Source organism: Pholcus phalangioides, unplaced genomic scaffold, assembly GCF_987345545.1.
Source record: "Pholcus phalangioides strain wild (caught in Gottingen) unplaced genomic scaffold, Ppha-v1.0 ptg000015l_1, whole genome shotgun sequence".
NCBI classification, from domain to species: Eukaryota; Metazoa; Arthropoda; class Arachnida; order Araneae; family Pholcidae; genus Pholcus; species Pholcus phalangioides.
In genome coordinates, this window is record NW_028301608.1 from 20,575,973 (window position 1) to 20,588,142 (window position 12,170).

The 12,170-nt window shown below is 34.4% G+C and overlaps 1 protein-coding gene across 2 annotated transcripts in view; it reads left to right on the plus strand.

The window, feature by feature from the left end:
* Positions 1-12,170, plus strand: part of LOC149075648 (BTB/POZ domain-containing protein 3-like) — a 96,525-nt gene that overhangs the window by 12,967 nt on the left and 71,388 nt on the right. Inside the window, exon 1 of one of the 2 annotated variants that reach the window (XM_089243131.1) lies at positions 5,212-5,378. The exons of the other annotated variant lie outside the window; for it this stretch is intronic. Coding sequence (XP_089099257.1) covers positions 5,364-5,378 — 15 coding nt within the window. The 5' untranslated portion in view covers positions 5,212-5,363. Of the gene's footprint in view, positions 1-5,211; positions 5,379-12,170 lie in introns of those variants that run through there. 2 annotated transcript variants of the gene reach the window in all.

Consider the following 12,170-nt stretch of genomic DNA (forward strand, 5'->3'; position numbering starts at 1 on the left):
TTGTTGCTACGTACGGCAGTGCTTGCGACTCGAGAAAAGTTGAAACCCCTGGTTTGAGGGGTATTAATGTTATAAATATGCCTTTATTATAATTTATAGCCTAATAAAGGCTATTTTTTTTTGTCATGTGATATGTCTTTTAACATCATTGACATCAGCATATGATTCTCTACTCATAGAATTTTTAGAAAGAGATGGAACAAGTGAAACATGAATGGTGCAAAGCCTGGTGAGTACAGTTACTGTGAGAGAGGAATGAAATACATACGCGCGGTTATTGTGAGTGTCCGGCACGAGGGCCATATGCGGCCTAGAACGAATATCAATGCTGACCAACAAGCATTTTCAAACTTGCATCAGTTGATATCGTTCTCCTCGTAATATATAAATAATACAGAAAAACTCATCTTAACTGTCACCCCTGTTTTACGGTCGAATAACAAATTCCCTCGTATAATAAAAATATGCATTTCAAACCCCTGATTAATCCCTCTTTTACGGGCGAATTTGTTTGTCTCGTCGGTGTCCACAAGAGAGATTTTACTGTGTATAATATGCTTCAGGTAGATTTGGAGTATATTTTTCGAACAAAAAGGAAAGGAAAAGTCAGTCATTTTTTACTCCATTTACAATAAATTGTAAGTTTGGCTTCCGATGAGCTTCATTTGCATATAGAGGGCAGCCCGAAACGGTATTTCCCACTTCCAATGCGGCCCAGTAAACCAAAAAAGTTTGAACACCCTGCAAAACCACTGGTTCACCCCCTATGATATAACATCTAACTCTATTCATTCAATTTACTTTATTCACTTGTACCAAAATTAATGAGGCCTTAAAAATTTATCTTTTCATTCTTTCTTCGGTCTATATGTCATATTGCAGTTTTTTTCAACTAATTTGAGCAAATATTCGTGAAATTTAATTTTTAGAAATGTTTTGCATCACCGCCTAAGTTTGAGTGGTCAATTTTGTGGGTTTTCTTCGCTTTACAAATCCATGATATCATCATTAGTTGTTATTATCATTACACATAATATTTCGTCGTGATTAGCATCCATTTAAGCTGCAACATCTTATTGCACTGAAATTCTCAAAATTTCTCCAAATTATGAAACCATCGATTCACATACGGAATTCAATGAACATTTATAAGCATTTGTGAGCACAATTGCCTTCATTTTTTTTTTTAAGTAATTATATCAAATACCTGAAATTCAACTTTTTGTTATCCATATTGAACACCGTGTAACAATATTGGGAATAGCGTGATTACAGTAAAAACCAAACTTGACTCTCAACTTCTTCATATTACTACAAATTTTTAATACCATGAAGAACATTACCTCAAGTTAAAAAAAACGCTCGAATCTTTCTGGATGACTAAATAAATTAGCGTGAATGACTTTCAAAAATTTCGAGAATAGCAAAAACTAAAATGCCAAAAGTATACACTACGTTTCTATTATTTTTTTATGGTCATTGATTCTCCGTATTCAACAACCAAAAAAATGAAAAATAATAATAATATAAAAGCATTAGCCAGATTGATTTATAAATAAAGTAGAACGAGAGATAATTATTAGCCTTAAGGGAGATGACATTACTAAAAAAAGAACTGTAATGTGTCCACAGCCTGGAAACTATAAGGGAACCCATTGGGAATTTTCTTTAAATTTTTCATTCCAAATAACATGTTATGATGGCGTCTGTGGATAATATCTGGAAATAATCCAGAACGTGTGGTCACACCGAATCGTTGATTATGTTACGATGATAGCATAATCGCACTTTTAAGTTCTCTCTCAAGTAATCAATTTAATGGGCAATAAAAACATCAATTATTTTTAGTTTCTTTCGTCATTTTACTTCCGTGTTATAAGCTGGTGTGAAAATTGAATTATTCAGCATGAATCAGCTTCGATAAAGACCCTTCTCTGCCTTATCTTCCTCTCGATTGGTTATGGAGAGAATCGAATCAGTTTGCCAACAGAAAATTCTTTCACGAACTCTTTTGATACGCTCGTGACACGCAGAAACCCAAACGTCAACATTGAGAGCCTCAAGTGGCTATCTTATTTCGATTTGAAATTAATAATTTATTCATGAACACGGAACCGGATGTAGATAGATGTAAGGAAAATAAAATCTATCTTTTATCAAAGAAATCATATGATTCACCATTTTTTTTTTAAAGGGAGAGATATAATCAAAAACTTTTCCATGGAAAAATATTTTATATAAATAATTTCGATGTGAATACGGCGCATCAATCGGGGATGCTGGTTTGGAAACTTTAGCGTGACGAAAATTGAGAAAACTTTGAATATGCTAAGAAATGTGATAAAACGGCACTTTTCAACGTTTTTGCTACCTTCTCTGAGACATTTTACCACATCAAGAAAATGTTTGATATTCTACCCCTAACGAGAAGAAATTATTACAGGTTTAACGCTCCAACTTGTTTATTTGTTGACCCGCAATTATACGCAATAATTTCTATTTCGTCAACAATTGCTAACATTTCTAGCCAGAATCGGCAATGTATCCGTATTTATGATCCAAGTTTTCATTTTTGTCCTCAGTTAAAACATTGTCACTCTAATCATCGTGAAATAACAACTTCATGTATAGTATTGAATCACATGAAATAGAAAATTTTCACGTTCAAAATGTCTTGAATAGATAACGACGACAAAATTTCCCGGTAACTTCGATAACGTTGTAACCGAATTTGACTGTATTCACGAATAAATCATAACTCTTAAATGCCCAAATTCTTTTTTCGAGCTGATAATTTTTTTTTTTATAGTTGATAACATGTATAGAAAGCTGGAAAAATCATCAAAAAATATGCATTTTGAATTGCACTGCTTATACAGGGTCTTATTGAAGACGTGCAAAACCTCAAAAATCGGACATGAGAAATAAATGTATTTAAGAAATATAAATTTCCAATCACCTGCTTTATGATTCAAAAAATTCGGGTTGCAAACTTAAACGTAAAAGAAAAGAAATGCAAACAAAACATTTTACTAATTTAGCGAAATCACAATCACATGCTCTGCAACAAACAGAGAATTATTGTCGTGAATTGGAACATCCAACAGAAAATTCAAGACATCAAATGGAAAGAATATGACCTCACCTCATGTGCAAAAGACAATTCTGAAATTTTATCTTCAAATTGGCTGCAGTAATAAACGTTTAAAGAGCCCTTTGCACATATGCAAAGCTACGCATTCAAGGATTAACCCTTTATCTACTACATTATGAAAAATAGAATAAGAAGTAAAAGAGATAATAAATGAAAATTATAAATATAATTGTAATTTTAAATAATTATCATGCAATTTACCGTATATGCTCGGGTATAGGCCGATCCCCCTCATTTCAGGACTACCGTAACCGCAATAAACTGAAGACCCGTGCCAAAATCGACTACAAAAATATAAGCCGCCCCCCCCCCCAAAAAAAAAATCAACGTTTCTGGGAGGGAGAAAATTCGTATATTTTCATGTCGTCTTTAGTTCCGTCCATTGCGTCACTGATCACTGATCCAACCCGTTTTAGAGGATTTGATGATGATTTCGGTGTGAACAGGATTCCACACTTCGTGAACCCCTGGCATACTAGGCGCAGTGTTTCTCAACCGCCATGGGCTTTCACAGGTTGAGAACCACTCCATTAGAGCAATGTCGGGTTTCGTTAAGGCACCGCTTTTTGTTGTTTCTTTATCTTCAGAACTCATCCATTCAGTCCATAAATTCCTTAAATGATCTAAAAGCTTGTTGATGTGAGCAATCAATCATCAAATCGAAATCACCATCAAATCCTTACTAAAGGGTTGTGTCAGGACGCAACGAGCCTTTCAACTTCAAAGGCTGTAAAATTGACGTTAGTCTATCGGGTATCAACACCGACGACGTTTTTGATTTTTTCGCTTTGTACTATTCTGATTTACTGACGCCTTCTAAAGTATTCCAATGACGTCGTGGATCTCCAAGCTAGCCGTATGAAAGGCATTTAGTTTTATGATTTGATAAACTGAACGGGGGGGGGGGTCGATATTTGCTCCTAATTTTTCAACGAAAATACTCCGCTTATACACGATTATATTTGGTTTTTGGTAGGCCATTTTAGTTCTAATTGAAGTCAACAAAAAATGAAAAATGTTGTGTTTTTCAAACAATTAATACGGTACATGAAAAAATAATTTAATTTGGTACTTTTTTTAGAGTACAGTCGGTTAATGAAGGTTCAAGACAAATTCACAGTACTTCGAATTCAGTTCGGTAGTTGAGGCAAAGGAATCAGATCGAAGTGATCAGCATATTTAAAAAAAAATCATTTCAAATCTATTTCTCGCAGCACACAGTGAATAAACGTATTCTCGTAAAACACTTATGGATAGGCCTATGTCTCCAAACACAGCCTACCTATCCTCTGTATTACTGAAATTATTATTATTTATTTTATCTCCGAACACTTTCAGAAATTACATTTATCAACGAAAACCTAAAACTAATCAATATTTCTGCGAAAGAAATAGAGCTTACATTATTTGGCAAAAAAGAACACAGATACAAAGAATATCACGCAAAGAATAATGGGATCGTGAGCAATGAATCATCCATGTAATTAATCTATGCTGATGAATTCATTATTCTTCTTTTTATTGTTCTTCCAAGTTGTTCTCAAATTCTCATGAAAAAACAGAACTTTCCTGATTACAATTATTTCGGCCCAATACTGTTCGAGTCACAGAGTTTCTACTGCATAACTTAGAAATGGTTAAAAACATAAGAAAAATAATTCGTCGAGAATCAGCTATCCATGCGAACAGTGTACGAAATGATGGTTGTACAAAAATAGATATTATGTTGGGGCCAAAAGAGAAACGGAAAAGAAAAGAAATATACGTTAAGCGCCACTTCAGATCCCAACACCGAGTTGCCATAGCCGAAACCGACCATCTATTTTCTTAACACGGGGGCCATCTGCCGTTGATTGCACCCTTGAGAATTTGCAGAGACGCGTCAAGAAACCTCCGGATGAAAGAAATAGTGAGCCAAGATTCTAGAGAGAGCAGTGGGATGATTGTCAACATCCACGATGATCTAGCCGGAATCACGTGATGCTGAGGAATGTCTTCGGCGGGATACTGCGCATGCTCTCTCAACATCCCTTTTCCGATGAGCAATAAATATCCTCATAGTGTCTCATAGTGATTCCGAGGAAAGATGTAGTGATGTGTTTCTCCCTAATATATAGCATATTTCTCAACTGGAATTGCTAACGATAAATATATAACAATAACTTACTGCTTGGGAATATTTCAAGGAGTGTCCTCGCAGTTATTTAACATGAACATTACATCCGTAAGTCCCATCATTTGCATATTAATTCCATCGAATAATATTTATTTATGCATGTGGAGGGAAGAAGAGAAATTTAAAAAACAAAAATATGTGAAAAAACAAAAACAAACTTAAAAAGTGCGTTGCTCATTTTTCTTTAAATCTGATTTTCTCATATGCCCATAATTTTCATTATTTTAGTGTGAATAGAATAATTCATCCGAAAATGATGTCACTCTCCGCTATTACTACGAAAGTTTCAACAGCCTGGTACGAAGATAAATCCAGGAAAGAATGAATTTGTATCTTTTCTCTCCTGGATTTATCTTCGCATCAACCAGCTGTCGAAACGTACGTAGATTAATTTGCCATACCGTAATTTGACTTTTATATGGCGTTTCCTTCCCTTAAAAAAGTTTCTGATGACTTGGGAATAGCTCAGAAGAACTGAAGAAGTTAACTGAAAGCGAAATTCTGAATTTCCATCAATTCTGGGATTATTTCTTTTTTCATTTAGTTCTAAGTACAAGTATATAGTTTTGAAATTGATTAAATCTCTTTCATTTATTTAAAACTTTCCTCAGTTCTGAATTTTCATAAATTCGGAACTATCATTATAATTCTTACAATAATTTGCATTTCTTTGTGTGCTCATAATTTTTTGCATGAATATCTTTCAACATTTCTGTGTAAATGTTGTGTAATATAATGTGACTTTTGAAAGACGATTTCCCGCTCAACAAAATATATAATTTCGGACTAAAAGGAGTATATAATTTTCGAACTTAATCCGAAATTAGCGAGATGCTCTTGGCCTGCCATAATTTTCAGGCCGAGTCCGGGGTCTATTAAAGGCGGCCCTGTGTGTATATGAGAAAGGTCCAATTTGGTTTGCTCTGGTATTTTACAATTTCTAAAGATGCATGTGCTTGAACCTTCATTGAATATAAAAATTCGATAATGCGATGTTATTATTGTGCGATGGTGTATTCATCTATATACAACTATTTATAGTGGATATATTATCACAATTGCAATGTCATCTTAAAACATTTAAACTTATCTTTTTTCGGCCACTTCGTTTGGCATTTTTCCTGTTGTATTTGTATTTGGTAAAAAAATAGAAAACAAATCTTATTGTACTAATTTCCATTACGCGTATTCAATGTTAACGTCTAGTATTTTATATTAAATAAATTTATTATATAAAATATAAATAAAAAAATAAAAAATAATTAAGATAAATTTTATATCAAAAAATGAAAAATAGTATTTATATAAAATTATAAAAATAAATAAAATAAAATATATAAATAAATAAATAAAATTGGAATTCCATTCCAATCAATGGAAAATGAAAAATACAAAAAAATAAATAAATATATTTTTAAAATTTTGTTCTGAAAGAATCTCAGATAGTACGATAGATTTGAAACTCATCCCATATACATATTGTTTTTGCTAAAAGCATTAAATTATTGTAGTACTTTAATTTTCGGTCCAGTTTGTGATCAAATATAAAATAATCAATGCTTGTCTTATAAATCCAATTAAACTTCAGCAATCGTTCTATACTTTCCGTCATATACAAGTCTTTAATACTTATCATTCTGCGTAAAAATAGACTCACGCATACATTTCCTCATTTTCAATCAATTAAAGATACTCCTCTACAACATTTGTATGTTAATGAAAGTTATAAAATGTTTTATAAAAGAAGTGACCATATCAATCTGAAATTACATGAATCTGGAATACAGTTTATACAACGGCATACAATACAGGTACCAAGACCTAATAAAACTCGTTTTCATTTTTTTTCCCCTTTATTTAGCTTCCAATGTATTTAATTTACTTCTTCAGTTGATAAGTGCATCGTCTTCATGTGCATCGTTTTTTAAAAGTTCAAAATCTTTGTTGTTAGTTGTTCACTCAAAAAAATTTAAATTATCTATTTGACATTGCAATGTAACCTTATTTTATCTTGCAAACGCTGCCAAATGCTTATTTTTATTTTTTTTTGTCCATCAACTCCATTCCTGTTGCCACTTATTTGTTAGTATTGTATGTATATATATATATATATATATATATATATATATATATAATTATTTGTACCACTACTGAACCAGATTATTTGCACCAACAAACATGTATCAATTATGGTTTTTGTGGGCTCGTAAGCTTTTTTAGCCTCTAAATGTTTTGTGTCTGTGTTTCAACTAACTAAATAAAATTATATTATCTCATATTTAAAGAAATTAATATATATATTCGCTCGGTTATGTAAAAACAACTTAGAAATTTTGTCGCCTGCTTTTAAATATTCTTGAAAAAAAAATGAATTTAGTTCCAATCGTAGATACCTTTCTATATTTCGGTATCCATTCGGACATTTTTGCTATGTTTTGAACCGAATAATATTTTTAGTAGAGTTTGAAAACTCTGAATTTGTAAAAATCATGATTTTACAGGGAGTAAACGTGTGACTGGCCCACATGCCCGAGACCCTCCTCCCAACTTCCGATATTTGCCACAATCTTCACAATACCTGAGGGAATGTTGGGTTCGAGGCCCCCGATCCAAAATACTCGAGCCCCCCCCCCCCTTTTTAGTCCGCAACAAGAAACGAAAATTTACTTCCTGAGGCTGGTATCAATTTCAGTAATTATAATGGAAAAATAATAATTCCAGAAGCTTTCCTAGTCCAGTGCCCGGGTCAACAGACCTGCCCACGCAATCTTCTAGTTTCTGCCCTGTGTCGCTCTCTAAATATTTTTAATAACTCAATAACTCTACGTCTAAAAACGTATGTTTCATGAATCCCCTAAAAAAACTTATAAAAGTACTCATTTTTCATCACAATCGCTCCACATAACTGACGCACTGACAGGCAGGAGTACGCTTATAATAGTAGTGAGCGTAATCCGAAATGTGTATACGGTATTTTGTTTTGTTCCCCTGAAAAAATATTGCATGGGTTTGTAAAAGTTTCGTTTTCGATCAAATCCGACAGATGGCGCTACCAATTCAGTGTAGGGAAAAAAAGTTTTCTAATAAGATACAGTATTTGAAATCGAAAAATAGGGAAAAAAACACATCTATAAATATTATAGAAAAAACAAATTGTATTTTTTTTTTTTAATTTGATTTCCAAAAATTATTTTTTCACGAATCTCGGAAATTTTTGGAAAACGTTTCTTTGCTCCCCCTTAAAATGAAAAAAGAAAATGTGGGCAGAATAGGCCTATTATATATTGATCAGAGAGAACAACGCTTTTGGAATGGAAGTTTCAGTTTCAAAAGATGTTCATGATTCACCGTGGATCATTCATGTAACTAAATGAGAGCAAAAACTGAATCATGCTAAACAGTTTCTTTTTAATGACACAACAGGCAAAATGCCGAACGAGGTGGCTGAGAAACCAGGAATAGACCTCGAGCAACAGTCCTACAACAATACAATTATTCAATCATTGCACAAACCTAATCATTACACTTCACTCGTACTTCAAAAAATTGACGGCAGATGGCAGCATTACATCTAACAAGCACTGCTCAGAAACAGATTTCACGTTAGGTTCACACCACATACAAGCACAGCTTCAAGCATAGACCAGGTCTTCTACGTCCACCTGGTAAAATATCTTCATTGTGATAGAGCGACGGGCCCTGATCTGGTTAGAAGGAGGAGGAGGATAGCCATCAAGTTGGCCGAAATTCCGAACCAGGCTATTTTGCGATTCTTTGCAATATCTGTGTGCATGGCCCCCAGAAAGGAAAAGCTGATCAGAGGTCCCCGTACGAACTTTATATATATAGTACATGTGATATTCTATAGGTTTTTCAGGTGTATATATAGGGTGCATATCAAACAAGGGGTATGACATTAACCCCCTGCTTGTCAGTAAAATTTTTACTGTCGAACCGTTGGTCCTAGAGGTATACTTCCAACTTGAAAAAGTTTCCAAATAACGTGTAGTACTCAGATATGCCATTCATTTTTCAAGAGGTTGTATAGTTATTAAAATAATATAAAAAATTAACTTTTTACATAATCCCCGTGTCCCAAAACCCAATAAGAAGTTGTTGCCTTGTCTCTAGTGATGCCAACGAAAAAATTCCACGTTTCTAAGTGAAATATTCACCGAGATATTCGAATTTGAAAAATGAAGAAAATTTGGGAGAAAACAACATTATAAATGCAGTAAAACCGTTTTACTCGCATTTGGCACTGTTTTTTTTTTTTTTTTTTGCCAACACTAGAACTGCCGTCCGCGTTGCGCATTTTTAAGTAAAGATGGCAAATGCTTGATTTCATATTATGTAAGTATCATGTTGAAGGTCCTGCTCTCTGCGGAAAGGCTTAAAGGCTTCATTGGTTAAATATATCAAATTCTCTTCATCTGCAAGAATATAGTCTTTTTTTCGACTTTAAAGAAGTAAATTATAAATCTCTTTTATAAAAGAGTTGCATGTAATCGTGCTAGAAGATGTTCAGCAAAACGGCAGCGGCGGCTTCAGTTATAGGTCAAGGATTCTCTCGCGCAAATTCGGTTGCAGCCCGAAAGGAACGAACGGTCGGTCGTGCAGCAATTGTTGTTGTTCGAATAGTTCTTAATTCTTGCGTGACGAGTTATTCAGAAACAGAAAACGGAAACCCCTTTCCTCGCTAATAGCCATTGCCGTGTCTTCTCGCCTTCTAAAGTAACGATCACGTAATAAACGTTTTGAAAGTAATAAGAACGTCCAATAGCGAACGTCCCATGGAAAGAAAACGCATCCAAACGCGCCAAACAAACCTTCTGTCTTATCCCCCCTCGTTCACTTTCCACAATCATCAAGAAACTCGTTTAGCGAGAGTAATTATGACTCGCATGGTTGCTCCTGATTTGAATATTTTAATGCTATAATAAAGCTAATCTTTTTTGTTTGTTTTTTTCTATTGGTAGGGTGAATTTCACGTGCTGAGCTAGCTTTTAATTCTTTCTCTCTATCTCTTCCTTTTCTTCTAACCATTCTCGGTCACCATCAAGATTGTTACTACGCAGGTGGTTCCTGTCAAAGTAAAGTTGTATGTGTGTATATCTTGGATTCATCCGGTAAAATAAAAAAAGCGCGAAACATTCTTCATTATTCACTCGATGAGTGCTTGTGGTATCCTATCAATGTAGTTGTTTGTAGACAATCGTTTCTTCATGCATACGTGATTAAAAAGAAATACTGTAAGAGTTCTCTAAGAGAGCCAGCCCAGAGCCGTTCTTAGGGGTTTTCGAACAGGCCCTCCGCTTTCTGAGGCCCTGCTCTCGCGGTGAATTATTGGAGGCTTTCACTAGTTCTTTAAATTGTTTCTTACATCAATTCTGGAATTCTGCCCTCCTCCCCGCGTCAATTCAATTCTGCATTTTCATCGATTCTGGAATTACTTCTCTCTTTTATTCTGAATGTCGGTTGATTTTGGAATTTTTTCTTCCGTTAATTCTGTGGTGTTTGGTCAGAACATGATTACTCCAAAATCACATTTCTGAGATATAAGCATTTTCATTGTTATTTAAAAATCAGAAATAAAACATACACGCAAATGCAAATGAAAATATCATGCATCAGCATGTTTTATAGCCGTACGCACGTATTTGTGCATTTATCCCGCTTCTATTAGTTACAATTAGCAAGATTTACTTTTAGATCAAAAAGCCATCTTTTGGAGATATCATGTTCTGACTAAACACCACAGAATTCTGAATTTTTGCCAATGATGGAATTATCGTTTTCGTTAGTTTTGATCTTCATAAACTCTAGAATTTTCTCATTACTTCTGAATTTTCATTGGTGCTCGAATTATTTCTAATTCATCAAATCTAAAATTTTCATTAGTGTCGGAATCGTTCTTCTCATTAATTTCAAATTACTTTCAGTGCTGAATTTTCATTTTGTAATTTACATTTTAATTGTGCTGTTAAAAGATTATTTATGGATATTTTTCTCAACATTCTGGTATATACAGAAATAAATGCGAATTTCCGTCCACCATAAAACAATAAAACCTGGGCAAATGGGTCCTAAACATTTTTAGTGCCTCGAGACTGTTGAGACGCATCTGGCCCCGCGTCTGTTAAGGACGGCATCGAGCCGGCCTTTGTGTATTTGAGAAATATCTTTGAAAGTATAATAATGTTTCGTCTACAAAATGTGCTGGAATAAATGGTTTCCGTCATTTAATACAGTGCTGATACTGTATTGCTATCTACACAGCATCGAATATTGCAATTGGCCCTCGGTATTTGCAATCTTTTCCCCAGTTTTCTGGAAAGGGGTCATTTAAGTATTACGTCAGCATCGATGGGGGGGGGGGTCCCGATTTGCTGACTTTTGATGACAAGGGGAGGGGGAGGGGTTTGGATAATGCTTACGTCATCAACACCCTTTATGAAAATATGAAATATTTTTAATGGCATCTTACTCTCGGCGCGCTAAAAGCAAGAAACATCTTTCGATAGTTTGTGGGCACCTGAACTAACATTCCCCCTATTTATAAGTCCCCTACAGAGCCACTTTAGTAATCTCTAAATGTTTCGTTAATCCAAGTGATTTGGGAAAGTGTCCGGGCCGCTCAAGTACTATGGAACTGTGTCACGCATCACTCAAATGGTCCGTAATTATGCCGTGGATCACTTAAGTAATCTTTGAATGGGTCGTGGGTAACTTGAGTGATGTAGAACTGCAAGTGCTCTAACCTGTGCCACATGCCACTCAAGGGATCTCTAAGTGTGCCACAGATTTTTTTAAGTGTTCTGCAAAAATTAACAAAATTAA